Source organism: Pelobates fuscus, chromosome 1 (genome assembly GCF_036172605.1).
Source record: "Pelobates fuscus isolate aPelFus1 chromosome 1, aPelFus1.pri, whole genome shotgun sequence".
NCBI classification, from domain to species: Eukaryota; Metazoa; Chordata; class Amphibia; order Anura; family Pelobatidae; genus Pelobates; species Pelobates fuscus.
This window is the reverse complement of record NC_086317.1, coordinates 276,843,006-276,870,434: the sequence shown is the minus strand read 5'-3', so window position 1 is coordinate 276,870,434 and position 27,429 is coordinate 276,843,006. Positions and strand designations below refer to the sequence as shown.

Sequence of the window (27,429 nt, the reverse complement as noted above, 5' to 3'; positions counted from 1 at the left end):
AGAGGCAATAAATGATTATCTGAGGGAAATCAATTTTCCCAGGATTTTTGAGGAACAAAACATAATGCTCAACGCTCCTCTCCAAATTACGGAATTTATAGTTGCCATTAAAAAACTTGTGAGTTATAAAACTCCTGGTCCAGATGGTCTGACCAATAGATTTTACAAAATATATGGAGATATCTTGGCAGAACATTTGACTAAAACATATAATGAAATCTCATTGAAAGGTATAGGTCCTCAGGAATTACTACATGCAAATATAATCCCTATACATAAAAAAGATAAGGATCCTCAAGAATTAAAGAATTATCGCCCTGTTTCACTTATCAATGTGGACTCTAAATTATTTTCATCTATACTTGCAGAAAGGTCGAAAAGAATAGTTATGGAATTGGTAGATAGAGATCAGATAGGGTTTGTCCCTACTAGACAAGCTAGTACCAACATAAGAAGAATGATTAATGTTTTGGATTGGAGTGATAGAACTCGGATCCCTCTCCTGACCCTGTCACTGGATGCAGAAAAGGCCTTTAACAGGGTCTGGTGGGGATATATGATGGGGGTGCTGAAGGCAATGGGTATAGATGGCTGGATGTTGTCTGTGATAGGCTCTATTTATCAAAATCCAATGGCAAGGGTAGTGGGCATAGATCTTTGCTCAGATTGGTTCCCATTGAAAAATGGCACCCGACAAGGGTGTCCGCTGTCACCAATTTTATATATTTTATCTATGGAACCTGATAGAGAACTAAAAATAAGCATGTATGCTGATGATACTATTCTAACTATTATAGATCCAATTAAATCAATTGATAACTTGATGAAGGAAATAGAAGTATATAGTATTATCTCAAACTACAAGATAAATACAGAAAAAACAATAGTGATGTTTAAAAATTGCAACAAAGAGTGGAAAAATGAATTTTTAAAGACATATTGTTTTACGGATGCTAATGGTAGTTTTGAATATTTAGGGGTAATATTATCGGATAAGTTGGATAAAATGGTGGAGATTAATTATGCTAGGCTTCTGAAGTCTAATGGGATATCGTTAAAAAAAATGGAATCCCCTGTTTTTAAGTTGGTTGGGAAGGATAAACATAATAAATGCGTATATAGTACCTAGGTGGACATACTTCTGTAGAATGGTTCCTCTAAAAATCCCATTACCATGGTTGGAGATAATACAGAGGCTAATTAAGAACTTTATTTGGAAGGGGAAAAAACCTCGGATTAGCTTAGACCAACTAACGAATACTATAGGGCATGGAGGGGTAAACTTTCCAAATTTAATAAGTCATTATGAAGCCTCTATTATATTCCATACCCAGTTATTAACTAAAAAGGTTTCTGAAAAATCTGGTTGGTTTGGACTAGAGACCCAAGCTTTAAATGGAAAATAATTAATTAATAGTGATGTCGCGAACACAACATTTTCGGTTCGCGAATGGCGAACGCGAACTTCCGCAAATGTTCGCGAACGGGCGAACCGGGCAAACCGCCATAGACTTCAATGGGCAGGCAAATTTTAAAACCCACAGGGACTCTTTCTGGCCACAATAGTGATGGAAAAGTTGTTTCAAGGGGACTAGTTGATGCAGAGTCTGGTTTTAATCCATAAAGGGCATAAATCACCTAACATTCCTAAATTGTTTGGAATAACATGCTTTAAAACATCAGGTATGATGTTGTATCAATCAGGTAGTGTAAGGGTTACGCCCGCTGCACAGTGACAGACCAAACTCCCCGTTTAACGCACCGCAAACAACCGCAAACAGTCCATTTGCACAACCGCAAACTCCCCATTTGCACAAGGTTGGATACCAAGCTAGCCATGTCCCGTTCCTTGTCCTCACTGATGTCATTGAAGGTCTCTCTTCCTCCACCCAGGAAGCGGGAGATGGAAAAAGATGCTTGGTCGGTCCTCCTGCTTCAAATTTGGGGCACTGCGCGTGCAATCTAATGTGCCACCAGATAGGAGTGGTGTGTTAAGTAGTACTATTCTTAACAGTTTAATCCCTGTTACGTCCCCTATCAGGGGACGTGTATATAAGGCATCGATTTTAGGAAGCGGGAGATGGAAAAAGATGCTTGGTCGGTCCTCCTACTTCAAATTTGGGGCACTGCGTGTGCAATCTAATGTGCCACCAGATAGGAGTGGTGTGTTAAGTTGTATTATTCCTATCAGTTTAATCCCTGTTACGTCCCCTATCAGGGGACATGTATATAAGGCATCGATTTTAGGAAGCGGGAGATGGAAAAAGATGCTTGGTCGGTCCTCCTACTTCAAATTTGGGGCACTGCGCGTGCAATCTAATGTGCCACCAAATAGGAGTAGTGTGTTAAGTAGTACTATTCTTATCAGTTTAATCCCTGTTACGTCCCCTATCAGGGGACGTGTATAAAAGGCATTGATTTTAGGAAGCGGGAGATGGAAAAAGATGCTTGGTCGGTCCTCCTACTTCAAATTTGGGGCACTGCGCGTGCAATCTAATGTGCCACCAGATAGGAGTGGTGTGTTAAGTAGTCCCCCTCATCAGGCCTTTTTAGTGTATCGCCCACTGTCAGTCCTTTCGGGATCCATCCCTCATTCATCTTAATAAAGGTGAGGTAATCTAGACTTTTTTGACCTAGGCGACTTCTCTTCTCAGTGACAATACCTCCTGCTGCACTGAAGGTCCTTTCTGACAGGACACTTGAAGCGGGGCAGGCCAGAAGTTCTATCGGAAATTGGGATAGTTTAGGCCACAGGTCAAGCCTGCACACCCAGTAGTCAAGGGGTTCATCGCTCCTCAGAGTGTCGATATCTGCAGTTAAGGCGAGGTAGTATGCTACCTGTCGGTCGAGTCGTTCTCTGAGGGTGGACCCCAAAGGGCTGTGGCGATGCGTAGGACTTAAAAAGCTCCGCATGTCCTCCATCAACAACATGTCTGTAAAGCATCCTGTCCTTGCCGGCGTAGTCATGGGAGAAGGAGGATTACTTTCACCTCTTCCCCTGTTAGATTCCCGTTGTGCTGTGACATCACCCTTATACGCTGTGTAAAGCATACTTTTTAATTGATTTTGGAACTGCTGCATCCTTTCCGACTTGCCGTAATTCGGTAACATTTCAGGCACTTTCTGCTTATACCGGGGGTCTAGTAGCGTGGACACCCAGTACAGGTCGCTCTCCTTCAGCCTTTTTATACAAGGGTCCCTCAACAGGCACGACAGCATGAAAGACCCCATTTGCACAAGGTTGGATGCCGAGCTACTCATGTCGCGTTCCTCATCCTCAGTGATCTCACTGAAGGTATGTTCTTCCCCCCAGCCACGTACAACACCACGGGTACCAGATAGGAGACAACGAGCACCCTGGGATGCCTGTTTTGGTTGGTCTTCCTCCTCCTCCTCAAAGCCACATTCCTCCTCTGACTCCTCTTCCTCACAATCCTATTCCAGCTTTGCCGCAGGTAGGTGATATACCTGCTCTGACCATGCTTTGCAGACCAGGTATCAGTGGTCAGATGGACCCTTGCTCCAACACTGTGTGCCAGACATGCCATTACTTCCTTTTGCACAATCGAGTACAGGTTGGGATTGCCTTTTGTGCAAAGAAATTTCGGCCGGGTACCTTCCACTGCGGTGTCCCAATAGCTACAAATTTTTTGAACGGCTCAGACTCCACCAGCTTGTATGGTAAAAGCTGGCATGCTAAGAGTTCAGTCAAGCCAGCTGTCAGACGTCGGGCAAGGGGGTGACTTTGTGACATTGGCTTCTTACGCTCAAAAATGTCCTTGACAGACACCTTGACTGTGGGCAGATGAGCAGGAACTGCTCAAGGCGAGAGACGGAGGGGCGGATGGTTGAGATGGGGCAAGGAGGACAGCAGTGGTTAACGTGGCTGAAGATGCTGGACCAGGAGGAGGATGGCGGCTTTGAGTTTGTGTGCTGCTTGTACTCATGTGTTGATCCCATAGGCGTTTGTGATGTGCGATCATGTGCCTTTGCAAAGCAGTTGTACCTAGGTGGGTGTTGGACTTCCCACGACTCAGTTTCTTTTGGCACAGGTTGCAAATGGCATCGCTGTTGTCAGAGGCAGACACACAAATAAAAAATGCCATACTGCTGAGCTCTGCAATGACGGCATTCTGGTGGTGGCAACAGCATGCGTTGATTGGCGTGCTGTCTGGCTGACCCCGGGTGCCGATGCATGCTGTCTGACTGTGCCACTAGCTCCTTGCGACGACCTCCCCTGCTTCCAACTCGTCTCCTCCTCTTCCTCTCTGTCTCCCCATCTGAACTTTCCCCCTGTTCTTCTTCTCTTCTAGCGGGCACCCACGTGACATCCACGGACGCATCGTCATCATCAACCGCTTTACTTGTATCTGACAACTCAGCAAAGGAAGCAGCAGTGGGTACAACATCATCATCATCACACCGTACATGTGTAATGCTGCCTGACTGAGACATATCCCTGTTATCTACATCGTCTGGCAATAATGGTTGCGCATCACTCATTTCTTCCAACTGATGTGTAAATAACTCCTCTGACATACTAAGTGAAGTGGCTGTGGTGCTAGTGTTGGTGGTGGCGGCAGGCGGGCGAGTGGTAACTTGAGAGGTGCCCAAAGCTAAACTGGAGGAGGATGGTGCGTTGAGGTTCTGAGCGGAAGCTGTAGAATATTTGGTGTCTTGTGTTAGCCAGTCAACTATGTCCTCAGAACTTTTCAAGTTCAGGGTATGTGGCCTCTGAACACTGGGCATTATTCTAGGGCCAAAGGGAATCACAGCACCACGAACACTACGGCTCCTGCGGGGTGGCCTGCCTCTGCCTGTCATTTTTTTTTCGATTAGTGGTACTATGCGTGCAAGCTACTGTGACAACAGATATGAGTGGTGGCACTGGTGTGACACTGTGCCCTGGCAGGCCCTGAAACGCACACTCGTGAAGGAAACTGACTGCTATTATATTACAGTCCAAAAAGTTTAGTTGTTTTGTTAAATGCAAGCTATTGTGACACCAGCGAGTGAGTGGTGGCACTGGGCAAGTGGGCACAGTATACGCTGTGAGCCTGACACACACGCTGGCAGACAACTAACTGCTATTCAATCTATTACAGTCAAATTTTTTTTTTTAAATGTACACTACTGTTACACCAGATATGAGTTGCACTGGTGGGACACTGTGCCCTGGCAGGCCCTGAAACGCACACTCGTGAAGGAAACTGACTGCTATTATATTACAGTCCCAAAAGTTTTTTTGTTAAATGCAAGCTATTGTGACACCAGATATGAGTGGTGGCACTGGGCAAGTGGGCACAGTATACGCTGTGAGCCTGACACACACGCTGGCAGACAACTAACTGCTATTCAATCTATTACAGTCAAATTTTTTTTTTTAAATGTACACTACTGTTACACCAGATATGAGTTGCACTGGTGTGACACTGTGCCTTGCAGGCCCTGAAACGCACACTCGTGAAGGAAAGTGACTGCTATTATATTACAGTCCAAAAAGTTTTTTTTTTTGTTAAATGCAAGCTATTGTGACACCAGCGAGTGAGTGGTGGCACTGGGCAGGCCCTGAAACGCACACTAGTGAAGGAAACTGACTGCTATTATATTACAGTCAAAAAGTGTTTTTTTTTTTTAAATGCAAGCTATTGTGACACCAGTGAGTGAGCAGCAGCAGCTACACTGTCCCTACTCTCACTAAGAATGCAGCTTCACAATGAATGTAAAATGGATGCTGTAGAGGAGGTGGGAGGGTCTGGGAGGGAGGGTCTGATGCTGATTGGCTGGAATGTGTCTGCTGACTGTGAGGTACAGGCAGGGTCAAAGTTTACTCAATGATGATGAATAGGGGGCGGACCGAACAGCGCATGTGTTCGCCATCCGTGGCGAACGCGAACAAGGGATGTTCGCCAGGAACTATTCGCCGGAGAACAGTTCGGGACATTACTATTAATTAAGTATATTTGGCAACCCAAGAAAATTGGGAAAGAAGTCAGTAATATAATCCTAAGACTTGAATGATTGGATCATGATTAGAAAAAAACTAAGAATCTTGGGAAATATTTTTGGGTTCATGAAGATAGAAATATTGGAGGCTTTAATGCCAGATCTAAAAATAGGCTCTTGGAAGGATCTGAATATTGGAATTCTGGAGGATATAATAATAAGAGAAAAAATTAAAGATTTTTTAACTTTGTCCAAGGAATTTGGCCTTCCTCAGGCAGAGGCTTTCCGGTATTTAAGAATAAAATCCTTTATAGATACATTTCTTGCTAAGAGTATTATAATTAGTAGTAGTCTTATAAAACAGATTTTTAGAAATACTAGCTCTAGGAAAAACATGGCAAATTGCTATGCTTTGATAAGATCAACCCCAAAAAATATAAGGTCTAAACAAATAAAAAGTTGGGAAAAAGAATGTAATTTAAAAATTGACCCTATAAATTGGGGAAATATGTTGATACAGCTAAAAAGGAATGTTCACAATACTACTCTGTTTGAGACACATTATAAAATTTGTTATCGTTGGTATTTAGTGCCAAATAGATTAAATAGAATTGATCATAATGAGTCTAAAGTATGTTGGAGATGTGGTAGTAACATAGAAAGCTTTCTCCATATTTGGTGGAGCTGCAGACTAATTAAGAAACTTTGGGAAGAGGTTTTCAGAAGATTGTATGATTGGGATAAAATTCTGATAGAGCATTTTCCAAATACGGCCCTTCTACATCTCCACTGGCCTGATCTACCTTTATACCAACAATTTCTAGTCAGCCACTCTTTTATGGCAGTAAAGATCTTGATAGCTAGAGGATGGAAAAACTCTAAGGCAATTGAGTGTAAACACTGGGAGAAACAATAAAAAACTCAGATTAAAAATGAGATAGGGCTATTTAAGAGGAAAGATACCGTACAGAAATATGAAATGGGAAAAAAAAATGCCTAAAATTCTTAGAAAATAATGAGCAATTTCATTAATCCATTTCGATTTTTATATACTGAAATGCCAAAGAATAAGATATATATAAAGTGTATCCTATGTATGCTGTGTCCTTTTCCCACTTTGTATGCTGTTACGAATGATGTATGATAGATACAATGTTGTATAGATTGAATGGTTAGATATTATTATTTTTGTAATGTCTGATTTTACTTTTGTATGAGATATTTGTAATAACATTTTTTGTCTAAAACCAAATAAAGATGAAAGTTAAAAAAAATATATATATATTTCTTTATAGACACAGGACAGAATGCTAGACATTACATGGTATGTGGTAAGAACCATGTGCATGAATCATCTGCCAGAAGCTGGTCCTGTCAGATTTTTCTCTCTGTCATTGGAGACAAGTTTGTCAATTATTTTGACTGACTGGAATTTTCCAAAATGTATAAAATTATATACATTTTTTTCAGTACTATTTTAAAAGAATTCATTTTGTGACAAGAAATAATTTCCACGAAGTGGGAAAAATTCTCTCATATATACCGTTTCACAAATCATCTGAGGTTATTAGAAACAAGGACTGATCAAAGTAACATTGACATAATGAACACAAGCTTTTATGATTCTCATAAGGCACCTTTTAATGAAATGTGAAAAGCAGATTTATCATCCAGCTTCAGGGTATTACAGAGCTAGTGCATCACCACTTTACAAAGCTATGCTACAAGAAAAAAAAAGAGCACTATATAGGTCAGCAATCCTGAACATAGGACAACAATACAATTTATTTTCTGTGAATTAAAATATTAATTTAACTGTAGTGGTAGCAGTAATTTGACATCTTTCTAGCAAATGAGTGGTTTGTAGAAAATAAAAAAAATTTTTTGGCTACGTCATGAAATTTCTGTATTTGAAACAAGTACTGGAGCTACTTCCTTCTTTTGAATTAAGTGTCAAAGTATATTATATAAGTCCCAATTCAGCGAGATAGTGAACATTACTGACATTTGTAGTGAGGGTAAGGGGTGAAAAGGAAAGGAAAATGTATTCTCTGTTGCTGTAAAGAATGGTATAAGACTGTGAATTGGTTTACCAACCCTTGTTCTCCTCTTGGACATTTGGCCGAACTCATGAAATAAGATACAGCAGCACATCATACATTTTTTCTTTTGCTGTAAAGAAAAAAAGCGTTTGAAAAAATAAAAAATGGTACATGTGTTGAAGCACTTCACCTTTCAGTAACCGTCATAACAGTATCCATTAAAATATCTCACAAATCATTTACTGCCTGCAGCATACTCTTTAGATATTGTCTAAATCATGTATTCCATTGCAAAGCAGATGTATTTACCAGTTTTTCTCTTTCTTTCTTTCTTTCTTTCCTTCTTTTTTTTCTTTCCGTCACTTCCCATCTCTTCCCTCCCAATCCCATCCCTTTCCATCACAAAACAAACAGGTTTTACAAATTAGATAACTAATTTGCTGGCTTGTTATTACCTAACTGTCAAAGGAATATTAAAAACAAAATACAGGCCATTTTTATTCTTTGTTAAGTAAAATTAAAGGTTATTTTTGATGAAAGAATCGTGTTAACTATAAAAACAGATGAGTTCTTAGTTTAGATTGAAATTCATGAACCCACAACACCCTCAGTAAATCACAACTGTCTAATAGCATAATTAACATACTAGAATGTTTTAGATATTGCTATTCTGACTTACTTAATGTGATAAGCAACTTTCTGGAAAGATAGAGACAGATTCTCATTAATTAATTTGGTCAGATAGTTTACTAAAACAAATTTCTAGGCTCAGATATAATGAATCTTTCGATGTGTTTTTATTGACTGGATGAATTAATAGATCCCAGGGGTACTGGACTTGGTAAGTTAGGTAAAAATAATATGCTGTTCCAGAGGTGACTAAAACAGTTCTCACATATGTGGAATAACTCCAAAATGGAGACAAGAAACCAAAATGGAGAAATGGACGGGTTACACCACATACCAAAAAACACAAAACTGTGGGGAAGCACAGCAGAGTGAAGAAGATACCATTAATATACACAACTAAACTTAATCCTCTTATATACTTTTTATATTTAGTATCGGAGGCAGGCCTGTCTGTTTATAGTGTCAGTGACTGAAGGCCAACTGAATGGTTTCTGTTCACTTGGCTTAGTTTGGGGTATACTTCAAGTGTAAGATATAAGGCTGCTTTACACAAAATAATTCTGCTTACCTCCCTTAAACCCAGTGACATAACAAGATAGAGGGCGTTATTTTATTATAATTTTATACATTAGTATGTTATCACATACTATCATTGAAAGCACAGTAAACAATGAAACATAAGACACAAATGGAAGCTTGCATCTGATTGATATTTTGACTTAAGTATACCATTATTGCTTAAAGGACCACTCTAGTGCCAGGAAAGCATACTCGTTTTCCTGGCACTAGAGTGCCCTGAGGGTGCCCCCACCCTCAGGGACCCCCTCCCGCCCGGCTCTGGAAAGGGGAAAGGGGTTAAATCTTACCTTTTTCCAGCGCTGGGTGGAGAGATCTCCTCCGATCCTCCTCTTCTCCTCCCCGTCGGCTGAATGCGCACGCGCGGCAAGAGCTGCGCGCGCATTCAGCCGGTCACATAGGAAAGCATTCATAATGCTTTCCTATGGACGCTGGCGTGCTCTCACTGTGAAAATCACAGTGAGAAGCACGCAAGCGCCTCTAGCGGCTGTCAATGAGACAGCCACTAGAGGACATAGGGGGAAGGCTTAACCCATTCATAAACATAGCAGTTTCTCTGAAACTGCTATGTTTATGAAAAAATGGGTTAACCCTAGAAGGACCTGGCACCCAGACCACCTCATTAAGCTGAAGTGGTCTGGGTGCCTAGAGTGGTCCTTTAATTGCTAACTTGTTCATTGGAAAAAAGTGGCTTTGAATAACAAATCACTACATATTCTGATTTAACTTCTATAAATTGGTGAAAAATGTTGTCATATTAGCCCTCCGTCTGGACAAAGTCCTACAGTGCCTAAACAGATTTGTCTTAATGGATACCCCTATTTTTGAGCAGATACATTAATGAAAAAGGACAGCCATCTATCTAAACATATGCATATGGAAATACATATGAATAAAATAACCTAGGCTTACTCTTTCATATAGGGCTGCTAATTATTTCTTCTTGAAGAGTGTATACCACCTGTGGGCATGTTTCTAAGAATCTACATATATCAGGTCACTTTATCTTTTAACATGCTACATTCCAGCCCTGCAGCAATACCATGTGATATCTTCACCCAGACCACTCTTATTTATCTGTACAGAATAGCTTAAAGATATTTATTGACTGCATGTTAGCCTGCCAGTGGTCTTTAAGCCTGAACCAGAAGTATCTTGCTGATGAATTATATGGATTCTATGGTTACACGCATTCTGAGATAAGCACACAGAATAATTAGCATACTCTTTAAAACAAGATAAAATGAAGGAAGTAGTTGGATTCTGAGCAATTGTCTTCTTTTTAAGAATCAGCTGATGTATTGCATGTTCATTGTTGCAAGTGTAATGTATGACTTCATCAGGTTCTAAAACTAAGGCTACTTGTTGGCGTATAAAGAAAAGTCTGTGCACACTTCAGAACATGGTTCCATTAATTGATCTGACCTAAAGTATAATGTAATCTTCTTAGAAGTCCTGATAGATAAATGGATAGATACATTTTCCTCTCTCAAGGAAAAATGTAAGCAATGCGTAGTGGTCAATTTAGATGACCTAAAGGTATACATTAAAATAAATGAATAAAAATTTACTTAAACAAATATACATGTATAGCAATACAAGTATAGACGCTTTTAATCATAATCAAGTGGATGTGTGATGTAAATTGTCCATGTACAAATTAAGAAAATGCACCACAGAAATAATCCTAAACACATAAGTAAACATGAAAAGCTGTAACAAAGAATATGTCACATTTTGGAATGCTTTCAATTATATATTTTTATTTATTTATTTTATACATTTTTGTCATTTGGGTGAATCATTTCAAAGTTAATTGTCCGCCTCCAAATGGAGCCAAACTCGATCTGAACTGCTTCAAATGAGCCCTTCTAGCGTAATGTGCGTTTGTGCTGAAAAACTTGAAGTAATCTTGAAAAGTTCAGGAATTGTTTTCTGAATAATTTTGAAAATAGAATCTGAATAAAATAAATAATTTAATAAATAAATATATATTCAGAAAAAATAAAAATAATTACATTACATATTAGATGCTCCCAGATCCAATAGCCAACTAAAGCCTGTTGGAAGTATTTAACCCCTACACCTTTGCATTATTTTACATTAGAGTGCCTAGTCCCCCAATCTATCTAAATCCCTTTGCAGCAAACTAATATTTTGCTCACATTGTATTACTTTATAGAGTTTTGAGTCATCTGCAAACACTAAGACATGACTTTCAATGCTTATTTCCAGATAATTTATAAATTGTTTAATTTAAGTGATCCTAGAACAGAACCATGAGGTACACCACTTACCACTTATGTCCAGGTTAAAAATGTACCATTAATGACAATTCTTTGCACTCTATTTGTAAGCAAAAAAACAGAGTACAGAGAGTTTTCATTAATGGAAAATTAAAGGAAGTTTTTTTTTTTTAATTTCCTCTCATTCCCAATCCTAATGTAGCAAGTTTTGTAGCACCTATTCCCCCACTACAACCCCCATTTCAATCACTACAGCCCCTAACCCACCACTATAGCCCCTACCCCACCACTACAACCTATATTCCTCATTCGAGTCCATGTCTCCCCACTACAGATTCTATAGCACCACTACTGCTCCTGTCCGCCCTAATAGCACCTATTTTCCCTCTACAGCCCATATTTCCTCTACTTAAGTCCCAAGTTACCTACTATAACCACTATCATTCCCTGAACAGCCCCTATCCCACCACTATAACCCCTTGCCCCCTACTACAGCCCATACCCCACCACTACAGCCCCTACCCATCTTCTACAACCTCTATCCTCTCACTACAGCCCTCAACCCCCCCACTGCAGCCATTATTCATCCACCACAGTTCCTAACTCCCCACTACACTCCTATTTCCCGACTTCAGCCACTATCCTTCACATTATAACTCCTACAGCCCTTAACCTGCCATTACAGCCTATCCCTCATTAGACCCAATAACAAACACTACAATCTATACCCCCCAATTACAACCTCTATGCCCCCCACTACAGTCCATATGATCCATTACAGTGCTTGTCCCCTCACTCAGAGCTACATTTTCATTCACCAATGGGTAGTAGCGAATGGAAATATATATCCCTCTAAACCGCAACAAAGCAACCATTACCCTCTCAAGAGCTGAACGGAGTATAAAAGTTTTTATTTTCAAGTATTTGGCAGTAGGAAATCTAGTCCATACCCTCATTTATACTATAGTTATGATTACCAGGATGTAGTGAATGAAATTTATCTGCAAGAAGCCATTAGTCACTAATACAATGGCTATAAAGTTACTGAAAATGTAAGCTCACACCCTACTTTCAAACAGTACAGGAAGTTGCAGTGAGTCATATCATTACTACAGTAAGGGAGAGGGAGGAGTGAACGAACTCTACAACTTCACTCCAAAATATGTATACACAAAAAGAAAATGGGATCTGGCTGAAAAAAGAACTACAAAAAAACAAAAAACAATACACAGTGCAATATTGCATATTACAATAATTTCTACATTTTAAATAATGGTACTCACAAGAAAGTTGGATGTAAATCGTTCTATGAGTGCATTAGATTTACATTATACTTTCTTGTGAGCGCAACAATTTAAAGCATAGAAATTATTGTTATATTATCAATATTGTACTATGTATTGTTTTTCTTTTTGTAGATTTTATTTTTGTGTATACATATTTTGGAGTGTTAAAGGTACCTAATTGTGAGGTTGAATTATACAGTGAAGTTAAGTTATTTTACTTCATCTATTAATCACTTTTATTTTTATTGTTTTATGTTTTTTCACCTTCACTTGTGGTTAAAATTGATATTCACTCTACAATTTCTCTGTCAATATTACATTAGCAGTCCGGTCCAGGGATACAGATTACTATAGTAGTTTTAATGATTTTTCTTTGAGAAATATGTGATTTAACTGTATATATTTAATGTGGGTATTATGCTCAAATGCAAAAGTGCTTATTATATAATGTTGCAATTTTTAATAGGCCACATTGCTGGCTATGCCTTTAGGCTCTTTGCAAATTCCTATAAGAAGGTATTTGACCATTATTATTTATATATTTATATTACACCTACTGTGTGAGAAAAATTGCATTTTTGCGTTTTAGTTTCAGACCCTGAGTGAACTATAACAAGTATACCGTTTAAAGCTTTTCATTTCCCAAATATTTTTTATAAAGGATGTAAAAATATGTAACAAAAAAATCAAAATTGTGTAAATTTACATAAATTCAATTTTTAAGTTTCTCTGAAACTAATCCATCCACAAAGTTGCTGAGTTATATGTTTATATGCATCTCTTACTTCAAATAAATGTTATGCTAATATTTTTTATAGCAAAGTCACAATCACTATGCTATTTTGTACACATTTTAACAAATAATTCTTTGCTGCATATCTTATCTGTTACAGTTGCAGATCATTCTCAGTCCTCACCAGCCCTTGTTTAGTAACATTGTGGAAGATGATGGTGGCTTAATAACCACTGTAGCTAAGCAGCAGGAGATGAATCTGTTCCGAAAGACAAACATTCAAACCTTAGACGGCTACCAGCAAACATTTAATTTTAGCCACACAGAGGAGTTATTAGCAGAGGCACTGAGAGAATACAACAAAGTCAATCCAAGAATGAACATTACTTTTTACAAGGTTTGTTCCTGCAATTTGTTTCTCTGTCATTCATAGTTTGGTGCATCCATTATTTAAGGAACAACTGTGCACAAGCTAGGAAAAAACTTGAAACAGACTTATTGATCTATTTGACTCAATACAATCTTTTGTCAATTGAATTTGCGACACAGGTGTCCCTCTCTATTTTCCAAACTGGAGAGATGGTATGCATTTTAAGACCCGTTACACTTTAAATCTGTTATTTTGTTAGGCTTCCTATGCATTTGCATGTGATTTGCTATTGTTTTATACTTATTGAACTCTTTATAAATATGTTGGCTCTCCATTACTAGTGCAGTAGATTCTTGGCAATGTTTGTCTAAAAGAGGGGCAGTCACCTTTTTGTTGGTCACAGTTCATCAATACATTATTCTGTTTAATCTGCTGATGCAATTATTTCATGCGGTGAGAAGTAAGGGTAAGTAGAAATAAATTTACCAAATCTTCTGCTCTTGTTCGTGCATGCTGGTTGTGCATGAACTCAGATGAGTGCATTTTTTTGCATGCACTCATCTGAGTTCAAATACAATGTAAATGGAATAATAGAACATTTTATATTTTCAGCATATTTTAGGCTGTGCAAATCCAAACTTGAAGCTAATGGGAATATAAACTTAGTAAACATTAAACAAATACTATTATCTATTAGTTTTAGAATAAGTCAGTCCTTCCTCTCCAGCCATGTAGCCAGGTGTCCTCAAGCTTCTAGTCACATAATGCTGCAAAAAACACACTCTGTACCTCTGAACCCTACATTATTAATAATAATAAAAAAGTAAGATGCTTCACTTTTACATGTAATTACCTATCGGAGGAGGTTGTCTTCTATAACCTTTGCAAGAAAATGGCACATTTGAAATATAAATAAATATTCTATACAGCTATTATCAATATTGGAAATGTATATTAATATTCATTAATTTTGGTAATTGCTGGTCATATTTGTTGGTGAAAAAATGGAGAGCTCCACTTAAGAAAAATAACTTATGTTCAGTATTTCCCCATTAAATGTCTATCGGTGATTTGTTTTACAAATGTAGTAATAAATAAGTATTAATATGTTTAAAAGTTTCAGAGACTAGATTACATTTTAATATTTCATCTAGTAAGTAAACTTACACTAAATAATAGAGAGCATTGCAGATTGCTATTACAGCCTACAAAGAATCTTAGCAGTTTGCTTAGATCCCCCACCTCCATCTCATAGGTTGCTACAATGAACACCTGCATTTGACCTACAAAGGTACTCCACTGTGTGTGGGGGAGCTAGGAAAGGTCAGTATTTACAATCTTTCAGAAATTCAGAAGGACAGGTTAGAAAGAACCAAGGCTGAGCAAATCATATCCCTACAGAGTGAAAATGACACCAGGGAAAAGGCGGAAGGGGGGATTTACAAAGCAACAATTAGAAAATCTTTGCACACTTTATAAGTGCCTAACTGAGAAAATGAGCACTAATACAATTTTCATAAGACATTTAATACATTATTGCTGATTGTGGGTTTATCAATGAAGAAAATAAATTCAAAGTTTCTTATAACTTTAAGGAAATGTATCACTCAAGCTACTGGTCATATGCAATTATTTCATGCGGTGAGAAGTAAGGGTAAGTAGAAATAAATTTACCAAATCTTCTGCTCTTGTTCGTGCATGCTGGTTGTGCATGAACTCAGATGAGTGCATTTTTTTGCATGCACTCATCTGAGTTCAAATACAATGTAAATGGAATAATAGAACATTTTATATTTTCAGCATATTTTAGGCTGTGCAAATCCAAACTTGAAGCTAATGGGAATATAAACTTAGTAAACATTAAACAAATACTATTATCTATTAGTTTTAGAATAAGTCAGTCCTTCCTCTCCAGCCATGTAGCCAGGTGTCCTCAAGCTTCTAGTCACATAATGCTGCAAAAAACACACTCTGTACCTCTGAACCCTACATTATTAATAATAATAAAAAAGTAAGATGCTTCACTTTTACATGTAATTACCTATCGGAGGAGGTTGTCTTCTATAACCTTTGCAAGAAAATGGCACATTTGAAATATAAATAAATATTCTATACAGCTATTATCAATATTGGAAATGTATATTAATATTCATTAATTTTGGTAATTGCTGGTCATATTTGTTGGTGAAAAAATGGAGAGCTCCACTTAAGAAAAATAACTTATGTTCAGTATTTCCCCATTAAATGTCTATCGGTGATTTGTTTTACAAATGTAGTAATAAATAAGTATTAATATGTTTAAAAGTTTCAGAGACTAGATTACATTTTAATATTTCATCTAGTAAGTAAACTTACACTAAATAATAGAGAGCATTGCAGATTGCTATTACAGCCTACAAAGAATCTTAGCAGTTTGCTTAGATCCCCCACCTCCATCTCATAGGTTGCTACAATGAACACCTGCATTTGACCTACAAAGGTACTCCACTGTGTGTGGGGGAGCTAGGAAAGGTCAGTATTTACAATCTTTCAGAAATTCAGAAGGACAGGTTAGAAAGAACCAAGGCTGAGCAAATCATATCCCTACAGAGTGAAAATGACACCAGGGAAAAGGCGGAAGGGGGGATTTACAAAGCAACAATTAGAAAATCTTTGCACACTTTATAAGTGCCTAACTGAGAAAATGAGCACTAATACAATTTTCATAAGACATTTAATACATTATTGCTGATTGTGGGTTTATCAATGAAGAAAATAAATTCAAAGTTTCTTATAACTTTAAGGAAATGTATCACTCAAGCTACTGGTCATACGTGATCAAAAGCCAACATATATAATATTCAAGATAAAGAGACCTAGAAATCAGTGTAGATTTCAATTTTTAGCTCTATATCCATGGCAAATATTATACTGATGAGTAAACCTCTTTAGCAAATACGTACACTCTGTAGAATCAACTGATAAAAGAAAATTGATTTTATGTTGTTATAGTGTGACAAACTGAAGCATATTTAAAGGTTGCGTTAAAAAATAACATCATTATTTACATAATATTTTGAAATTGTAACAGATATTTATGTTTTCCAGATTTTATTAAAGAAAAGCATATGTACTGTGGGTTTCATATGCCAATTATTATTTTTTATCAGTGAAATAGGTGTTAATTATGCTTATAATGAGTACATCATTATGAATATATCCTTCTGTAGCAACAAATAAAATATGTATTTATACACACAGAAATACATTTAAAACATGTAAAGTTGTATATTCACAGTAAAAACATTGTAATCAACATTGAAAAAACACTGGTTTTCTTTACTAAAGGAAAAATTGTGGAGAATTGATGAGAGAATTGTAGATTTTGGGTCCCATTTTGAAGAATTCAAAAAAATCTGTTTTCCTACAGTTTTCAGTTTCATTGTCAATTCTCTTAAATTTCCAGTTTTGTGAATAGAGACACTTGTGTGTTTCTCAAAGCATTTCTAAATAGTAATTTTTGTTATGCACTTTTATTTTTGATATCCTCAGTCTGCTGTAGAACTGTTGTGCCGCTTAACTCGAAATTTACGGAGCCCTCGTGGGAGTGCACATACAATGCTGTGTGGAGAGGGTTGTGTCAGATCCACCATTTCTCTAGCCCGGCTGGCAGCACACCTTTCTGGATTCAGTGTGGTTCAACTCGGATCATACAATAAAGCAGACAAACATGAGCCAAGAGCCAGGCACTTCAAGTCTCAGCTGGTAGACTGCTATGTAAAAGCAGGACTGAAGGTGAGTAAGTTAATGAGATAGTTTTTTTTTTTGTTACTTCAAGATTAAAACCATGGTAAAAACATTTAACAATTTTAACATGCAATCCACCATTAGAAGCTTCTTTTTTTTCATTCAATGTGTTATGGGCAAATATTTCATTGTTTATATGTTCTATCCTAGAGATACACACAGCATCAACATTCCAAATTTACCATAGATATTGCAGTGCTTGGACTCTATCTCATACCCAAAATATTGCACATAAATGTCCCTTACACTCTGCTGGAATTTTAAGACCTCTATATCGATCAAATCAAAAGGCAGAACGGAGGAGTTCACTGTTACTGATACTTCCAAGAGAAAAATTGAAAAGTTGCTATTTCAAAAAGGAGGGTTGAAATATCACTTGGGGCTTTGATAAGATTTGCCACAACTGTCTTTCGTTGGGTGGAAATATAGGTTTGAAAATCCAGCAATGTGTGTGGTGCGTCCCACTTGAATGAAACCATTACAAGCAGACATTTTTTTTAAAATACAAAGATTGAATAGGTTAACTGAGTGATAGAAAGACCCACTCTCGTTAACCCAGTGGAGAGCTAAATAATCTTAGACTTATTCTTAATCAATAAGGGAACAATATGGTCTAGCTATATATATTTTTAGGCTTTTTGTCCATCCAAACAGTTCATATAAATGAGGCCTTCTATATGGGCATTGATTGCAGTGCTTTCTGAAACCATTAACTTAATGACAGAGTAGATAATATTCACTTCCCCCCCCCCCCTTGTATTTTTTTTTTCATATTTATAATTCTTTGTAGAGTATGGTGCTGTGTGGTTTTAAATTATGTATTAATTAAACCTACTACTTCCTGATGATTATGAGTATTGATATATATACATTAACTCCTACTCTCCCACATAAGTATCTTCTAAAATAGTGGTTAATTAATATAGTATTACATGCTGTATAACATTTTTACAGGGCCAGAGAACATTGCTTTTGCTTTCAGAAGAAGAAATAGATTCTACAGTGTTGGTTCATATGACAGAGTTTGTTGTTTTTGGATCAGTGTCCCATCTCTTCACATCTGAACAACAAGCAACTATAGCAAATGCCATGAGAAACGAGGTATGTTGTAATGATGTAATCCGAAATTCTGAAACAAAGCCGCATTGTCACTAAGGTGAAAGGGAACACCTGTGAGCCACAACAATTAGGAAATTATATAGCAGACAAGGTTCAGCGTGAGGTGACTTGAAATACATAATTATATGCTAAAATATAATTGTAAACTCAATTTTTGCACAACCAATAGGGGTTCAAGATATACTTAAAATAGTAATTACTGCCTGAACAAAAAATAATTGATTAAATTTACGTTTATTTCAACAGCATCTTGTCTTAGCTCTCAGATAGATGTCTCATACCAAGGTAGGCTAGGCCCATAGAAAAATTATAAAATACAGATATATATATATATATATATATATATATATATATATATATATATATGCATATATATATATATAGAACAAAAAACAAAAAACAAAAAAAACAACTGATATATATTAGTTAGGGGTTTCCACAATAGTTCACTCTACTGCTCTGAAACTCTGACTAAATCAATTCTATTAGTAGACATTTGTTTCCTGTACACATTTTCCTTAAAACAATTTACGTAATTAGCAGCTTTTATTGAGGTTTCAATGTAAACCTTTACCTAATACTTGACTGATCTGTTAAATTTTTCAGGTAACCAATGCTGGACTAACCTACTCTAAAGAGAATGCATGGAAACTTTTCCTTGAAGCTATTCAGCAGAACATCCGCTGGCTTCTCATTCAGAGCAGCACGGGACCTGTCTTTCGCAAGTGGTGCCTTGAATTCCGTTCACTTATTGATGCTGTAAATGTTTATTTTATTCCTAAATGGTCACGGTAAGCCAAGTCTAAAGCTCATGGATATATTTACATTGAATAACCTAGATATGGAAAGGGATATAGTGCAGATCAGATCAACCGACAACTGCACAAAGCTTCTTTTCTACAGTGTCTTAATATGTTTAACCCCTTAAGGACCAAACTTCTGGAATAAAAGGGAATCATGACATGTCACACATGTCATGTGTCCTTAAGGGGTTAAAGGAACAGTCAGGTAATACAAAATGGAATTGAAAACAAAAATCAAGTGACAATTTTCAGTTATTTTAAAGGATCTATGTGACATATCTGTAAGAAACCATATACTGGTTGTAGTCTTCCCTTTACCTTTTGTTGACATCCAAACATGATTTTGCAGTGGGCAAAACTTTTTTCTCTACAGTAAAAATCCCATTAGATTACTAGGGTTTATAGTGGTAAAAGTCACCGATTATAGTTACAATAGGGTGAGCATATTTGAAAGGTCAATGCACCATTCATTTTTTTTTTTTAATGTTCTAAAAATTGAGCAGATATAGCAAGCAATATTCCTGCAGATTGCTCTCTGAATATAATTTATTTGTATTCATATCTCCATGGTATTTCAGAATAACACTGTTACTACATTTTCTTCCTTATCATAAAATATTAGTTAATTTACATTAACTTTCATAGCTGGTGCCATTTCAAAAGTACATTGATGTTTTATACCTTTATAAATCCCAAAAACAGTAGACTTTTATCTTATTCACAACAACAATTTTAACAAAGTAATGCCACTCCAAAACTCATAGGGGCAACCAGTACTACTTTGCTGGAAAGCGATGCATAACAATCATCTAAATATGTCGTCTAAATAAACAAATAAGAAATGTCAAAAATAATAAAATGCAAAAGCTGCGGTAATGCATTAACAGAGTTGTTGCCTTGAGCTAGGGCCTATATTCATGAAAAAAATCCATGGAGATAAATATAAATTTATCTAAGATACAAAACAATATTTCCAAAATTAAGCACTGGAATCCTGTATTTTATTGATTTATAATCTCACTCTAGATTATTCACTAAACTGTGAATTGCTGGGAATTAAAAGAGAATTTCAATGTTTAGCCAAATGGAAAACAAAGCTGAATTAGATATTTTTTTTTCCAGTTAGTGTGCCCTAAAATGTTAAATTCACTTTTAATTCCCAGAGATTCACAGTAAATAATTCTGCCACTAATGGCCAGTGAGTAATCTGAATTTTAAGAAAAGGCAGGCAGTTAGAATCAATTTAGGAGCTTCATAGATAATGTATGTTGCTCTGCCTACTTTCTGAACTTAAGTAAAACATAAAAATGCCATTCTTAATAGGACTTGAAATGTTTAATTAAAATGCAGCCTTGAAATTATGGAGTCCAAACATTTATCTGATATTTATCATAAACACATTTTAAAATATCAAGATGCTAGATGCTTATGAATAGGCAGTGAAATGGCAAATGTCTGAATAACTAAGATTACTAAGTATTTTCTTAACCAATATGATTGCCTTAGAGCTTTGAAAAGGCAACTATACAGGCAGACGGAGGCTGGTTTTAGAGAAGATATCTTGAGAAAGGTAGTTTGGTAAGCCCCATGCAGGGTTCCAGATTCAAGCTGACTAAACATAACTGTAAGCAGCAGCAGTTGAGTTTCCTCAACTAATTTTTCATATTAGAAACATAGAAGCATAGAATGTGACGGCAGATAAGAACCATTCGGCCCATCTAGTCTGCCCAATTTTCTAAATACTTTCATTAGTCCCTGGCATTATCTTATAGTTAGGATAGCCTTATGCCTATTCCACGCATGCTTAAACTCCTTTACTCTGTTAACCTCTACCACTTCAGCTGGAAGGCTATTCCATGCATCCACTACCCTCTCAGTAAAGTAATACTTCCTGATATTATTTTTAAACCTTTGCCCCTCTAATTTAAGACTATGTCCTCTTGTTGTGGTAGCTTTTCTTCTTTTAAATATGGTCTCCTCCTATTAAATAATTCCATTGCTTACAAATAAATGCACTTTACCAAGATGAAATTGACAGCCTATAGAATTTAGTTGCTGTTAAAAAAAGTAATTCTGTCATTATGTATTTATTTTACCTTAGTGAATACCTAGTAGAACACGCAAGTTATTACATTCGAGAATTAGAAATGTTGACCAAAGAAGAGAAAGAAAACATTTGCCACCTCTTATCCTCCATGCATCTTTCTATTGCCAATCATGACAAAACCACAAGAGGAACACATGGCAACATCACCAATACAACATTCGAAAACTTTGTGAGATGTTTTACAGTCCTTGCTAAAGAACAATATGACCTCATTGGCAAAAATCATGAGCTGGCCAAGGAAACTCTTGGCCACATTGAGGAGAAGCTGAAGTCTCATGAAAAGTTGACAGGTGATCTTTTACACCAGAAGACTGTTCTTGAAGAACATAAGGAGGGAACTTTGAAAATATTGCATCAGATTGCACAGGACAAAGCTGTGGTGGAACAGAAGATCCATGTTATCTACCAACAGTTACAAAAAATCAAAAAGTTCAGAGCGCTGCTTCCTGAATATCAGATTGCATATGAGAAAGCACAATATAAATGTTCCACTATCATAGAAAATATCAATGAGCTAGTGCGTCATATGGATGTAAGGGCTCTAGGTGAGTGATTTTTTTATTTTTTATTATATGAAATGTAAATTTTCATTTCGCATAAATCTTAAGGACAAAATACACTAGATTAATAAAATAAGAAGCAGAGTGTGAAATACAGGCAAACGTAATAGAAACATAGAAACATAGAATGTGACGGCAAATAAGAACCATTTGGCCCATCTAGTCTGCCCAATTTTCTAAATACTTCCATTAGTCCCTGGCCTTATCTTATAGTTAGGATAGTCTTATGCCTATCCCATGCAAGCTGAAACTTCTTTACTGTGTTAACCTCTGCCACTTCAGCTGGAAGGCTATTCCATGCATCCACTACCCTCTCAGTAATGTAATACTTCCTGATATTATTTTTAAACCTTTGCCCCTCTAATTCAAGACTATGTCCTCTTGTTGTGGTAGTTTTTCTTCTTTTAAATATAGTCTCCTCCTTTACTGTGTTGATTCCCTTTATGTATTTAAATTTTTCTATCATACCCCCCCTGTCTCGTCTTTCCTCCAAGCTATACATGTTAAGATCTTTTAACCTTTCCTGGTAAGTTTTATCCTGTAACTCTTTTTAGTGCATCTCCTGGCCAACCCTTAATCTGTTAGGACAGCCATTATTTGGTCAAAATAACAACTTATCTGCTTAAATCATGCACAACCTGAAGGTCTGAAATAATCCTAGGGTGCATTTTTAGATGCCCTGTGCTTGCTCATGGTTTCAGGATTTATGAAGCCACACTAGCTCTTGATTATCAGCATGTTTTTAGTCATATAAACTATAATTCTGAAAAAGAGTTTTGGCTACCCCCATAGAACTAAGTGAAGCCATGAGATGCAATGCAAAATTACTGTTATTATTATTTATAAAGCGCCAACAAGTTCCATAGCGCTGCACAATGGGTGGACTAACAGACATGTATTTGTAACCAGACAAGTTGGATGCACAAGAACAGAGGGATTGAGGGCCCTGCTCAATGAACTTACATGCTACAGGGAGTGGGGTATAGTGACACAAAGAGGTAAGGGTATGGTAGAAAAGTAGGTTGCTAGGATAGTATTCATTGAGGGCTTAGTGTTTTGTTTTGATGACAGTTTCAGGAGAGGAATCAGGGTGCGGGGAGGGAAAGCTGCTCACAGTTTAATTGATATGCTTTTCTAAAGAAGTAAGTTTTCAAAGACTTTTTTAAGGAGGATTGGGTGAAAGTTTAACAGAGAGGGAAAGAACGTTCCATAGGAACGGTGCAGCCCTAGAGAAGTCTTTAAGGCGAGCATCAGAGGTTGGAGTACGAACAGAGGTTAGACGTAGGTCTCCGGCAGAGTGTAGGGGCCTAGACAGGATATATTTGTGGATTAGTGAGGATAGGTCGGAGCAGCATTGTGTAGAGATTTGTAAACAAGTATCAGGATTTTAAATTGAGTCCTATATCTTACGGGAAGACAATGTAGCTACTGACAATGGGGTGAGAAGGTGTGAGAGGTGCGGGCGGACAGGAAGATGAACCTCACCACCGCAATCATTATAGACTGTAACGGGGCAAGTGGGGAACACGCAAGACCACTAAGAAGCAGATTACAGTAGTCAAGGCGAGAGGGGACAGCGGCATGGACAAGCACCTTTGCCGTATCAGGTGTTAAAAAGGGTCGGATGCGCACAATGTTTATGAGATGGAAGTGGCAAGATTTGGCAATTGATTGGACATGAAGGGTGAAGGAGAGGTCGGAGTCAAAGAGAACACCTAGGCAGTGAGCCTTAGAGGTAGAGCGGATGGTAGCGCCATTGACTTGGAGGGACACAGACAAGGGAGTAGCAACACTTGAAGGAGGGAAGACCAGAAATTCTGTTTTGGACAGGTTCAGTTTAAGGAAATGAGCAGCAATCCAGTTGGAAATAGCAGTGTAGCGGTACTTACCCTTTCCAGGGGCTGGCCGGGGTCCTTTGTTCAAGCCGCGCGCGGTCCTGCTGCTGCACGAGCCGCGCGCGGCTCATCCGACGGCTGTAACAGGAAGGCGGGCAGTGACCGCGAGAAGCGGTCACGTGTCCCGCCTGACTCTAAGAGCGCGCCGCGTGTCTCGGGCGCGCTCTTAAAGGGACAGTGGGAGCCTAAATTGGAAAAGGCCTCCCATTGGTCCCTGTCATGCCACACTCCCCATACACTTACATTTTGGGCGCATGGATATGACAGGGGCCAATCAAAATAGATGTTAAGGTATATATACTCACCTTTTGCCTTAGTTCCTTGCCCTATCGTGGTTTCTGTTTCAGTTCCCTTTAGCGCTTGTTGTGTTCGGTTGTGTTCCTTCGTACTTGACCTTGGCTTTGTTTCTGACTATGTTATCTCTTTATCCTTATCTGTTCTGTTTGCCGGCTTGCTGTTTTCTGTGTACCAGACCCCGACTAGTCCTAGTTTACGCTGTCTCTTTTTTCCCTTGACCTCGGATCGCTCCTGACTCTGTACTCTTCTCATATACGTCAAGTCCGGCCATTCTAAGGTTCGGTAGACGTATCTCCCCTCTGTGTTGTCTTCTGTTGAGTTGAATCCTGCGTGTTGGGGTATATTTTCATTACAAGCAGAGGCAGTCAGAGACATAAGTCAAGAGGGGTGGTGAGAAATCAGGGGAGGATAGATAAATTTGCATGTCATCTGCGTAAAAATGATCCCGGAAGCTGAAGGAGCTGATGAATTTACAAAGGGGTTCAGTGTAGATTGAGAACAATAGGGGACCAAGAACAGACCCTTAGAGAACACTAACAGAGAGGGATTGGGGAGAAGATCCAGATAAAAAAAACACTCAATGAGCGCTGGGAGAGGTAGAGAGAGCACCAGGAGAGAGCAGTAAATCATAGACCGAGATTACGGAGGATGAGAAGAAGCTGTTGATGATCAACAGCATCAAAAGCAGCAGAAAGGTCGAGAAGAATTAGGATAGAGTAATGGCCATGGGATTTATCAGTGATAAGATCATTGTATACTTTGGTCACTGCTGTTTCAACAGAGTGACAGTGCGGAATTCAGATTGAAGCGGGTCAACCAGAGAGTTGGATTCGAGGAAGTCTGTCAATCTCGCATACACAACTCTCTCAAGGATCTTGGAGACAAACAGCAGTAGCAAGATAGGGTGATAGTTGCATGGGGAATTAGGGTTAAGGTTGGGCTTTTTCAGAATCAGGGTTATGGTTGCATATTTGAAGGGAGAAAATGTGCCAGAGGAGAGGGAGAGAATGAAAATACAAAGAAATACAAAAAATAGAACACAAAGGCTATAATATATGCTCTCTTTAATTTTTAATAATATAAACACTGGCACTTTTTCATCATGTTGCATAATCTAATCTATGTTAGTATGCATATTTGATTAATCTGTTCATAATGCTCAAATAATGATCTGGCTGCATTTATAGCGCAGTGCAATTGTTAGGAATGAACACTTATGTTTATACTTGTTTATACCAATATGTTTTGCTTCTCTGCATTATTTATATACAAGGATTCAGTATGAGCTTGTAAATCAGTAATCTTTAAAAACATCCTTGAGTATAATTTGTGATTTATTGTGCTCTGTTACACTTAAAAAAAGAGTATTGAACTATTCTCTTCTATGTATACTTCTGTGTGCACTAGCTACCAATCTTTATTTCAGAGCTGTAACCCATCCTATAAGTCACACTGTCAACTTTGCACATCTACACACACACCCCTGCATTGTAAACCCGAACACTACTTACAGATACACTACTATCAAACAGCAACACCACACACAAATACACCCTGCATTCAACACCAACACTACATACAAAAATACACCCCTACATTTAATCAGCAACATTACACACAAATTCATCTCTACATTTTAATGCCAGTACTGTATACAAAGACAAACTGTATTCAGATGCATACAAATACACACCTATATTCACAAATTCACACACACACACATACTCCAAACAAAAACAAGTTATATAGAAAGACACTGCTCACAAACACAGCCCTGCAAAAATGGGCATATGGTAAATTCCCAGCTGAAAACGCAATGTGGGTGCTGTATGACAGTTAAAGATCTACCTTTTGACCACGATTGCGCTACAGGGGGTCCTAAATATTCCTTGCATTAGTGCCCTCTCTGTATTAGTTTTGCCTGTTTAGTAATGGTTTGACTTTCTTAACTGTATTGCACCAGATGCCAATCTACACCACCTGTCTGCCTGCTTAAGAGTTTCCAATAGCTCTCTTGAGCTAAGACCTCTGCAGGGCAGAGTTAGCTGCTTGCTCTCAGCCAATGAACTAACCCATGCACAGCTGGGCTTTGTTCAATGTAGAGAGCTTCTGGCAGACAGGAGGTGTTCAGCGGCATCCGGCAAACCCAGCTAAGAAGTCAAACTGGATTGACTCCTTACATTTGCTGTAGTGGTTATTGTTCTTGGAGTGTTCCTTTAATTAGGTGAACACTGCATTTTATCGAATTATAACATTTATGAAAAAATTTTCACATGCTATCACCATGACAACAGATAGAACATGTTTTCCAAATTGTAATTTTAATTTACTTGTTGCGTGATTGCTTAGATATAGCCCCAAAGATGCAGCTGTACAACAAGAGTAAACAAAACCTAACTGGTGACCAAAACTTGTTTATCCATATGAAGGTGTAAATAAAAGAATCACTTTCATTAAACAGTGCACAGCTTCTACTGATTGCTTTCAATTAATCAACACATATTTCAATTAAATGCTTCGGAGCTCGAATTTATTCCTATAGAGCAGGCTTCCCCAAACTCCGGCCCTCCAGCTGTTGCTGAACTACAACTCCCATGATTCTATGAATGAAATATGCTGAGAATCATGGGAGTTGTAGTTCAGCAACATCTGGAGGGCCAGAGTTTGGGGAAGCCTGCTATAGAGAGTGTGTTGTGGTTGGTGATTGCTTATCTTCATGCCCATATCAAATCAAACTGTCAAAATAACCATGGAACATATTAATGGCTACTCACGTATATATTGTGGTGAGTTGATTTAGGGTGTATTGACATAGATTTGTTGCTCACCACAACTCCAGTAAACCCCAAACGTATCTGACTGTTCTTCCACATTTGAAAACTGAAAACAGTCATTTCATTCAGACAACAAAGGGAATGTTTTTTGTAAATACATGTCAGGATTTTTCTTTCACTCTTAGGAAACTCATTGAAATATGGTGTTGGTTCAAGAATGTGCACAATGCCATAGCAACTGCAGAATTGTGATAACTTT

The 27,429-nt window shown here is 37.7% G+C and overlaps 1 protein-coding gene across 1 annotated transcript in view; it reads left to right on the top strand.

The window, feature by feature from the left end:
• The window catches only part of LOC134567660 (uncharacterized), a 484,351-nt gene that overhangs the window by 223,683 nt on the left and 233,239 nt on the right, over positions 1 to 27,429 (top strand). Inside the window, exons 65-69 of the mRNA XM_063426051.1 lie at positions 13,620 to 13,856; positions 17,361 to 17,603; positions 18,570 to 18,716; positions 19,341 to 19,525; positions 21,639 to 22,189. Of these exons, the coding sequence (XP_063282121.1) occupies positions 13,620 to 13,856; positions 17,361 to 17,603; positions 18,570 to 18,716; positions 19,341 to 19,525; positions 21,639 to 22,189 (1,363 nt within the window). The remainder of the gene's footprint in view (positions 1 to 13,619; positions 13,857 to 17,360; positions 17,604 to 18,569; positions 18,717 to 19,340; positions 19,526 to 21,638; positions 22,190 to 27,429) is intronic.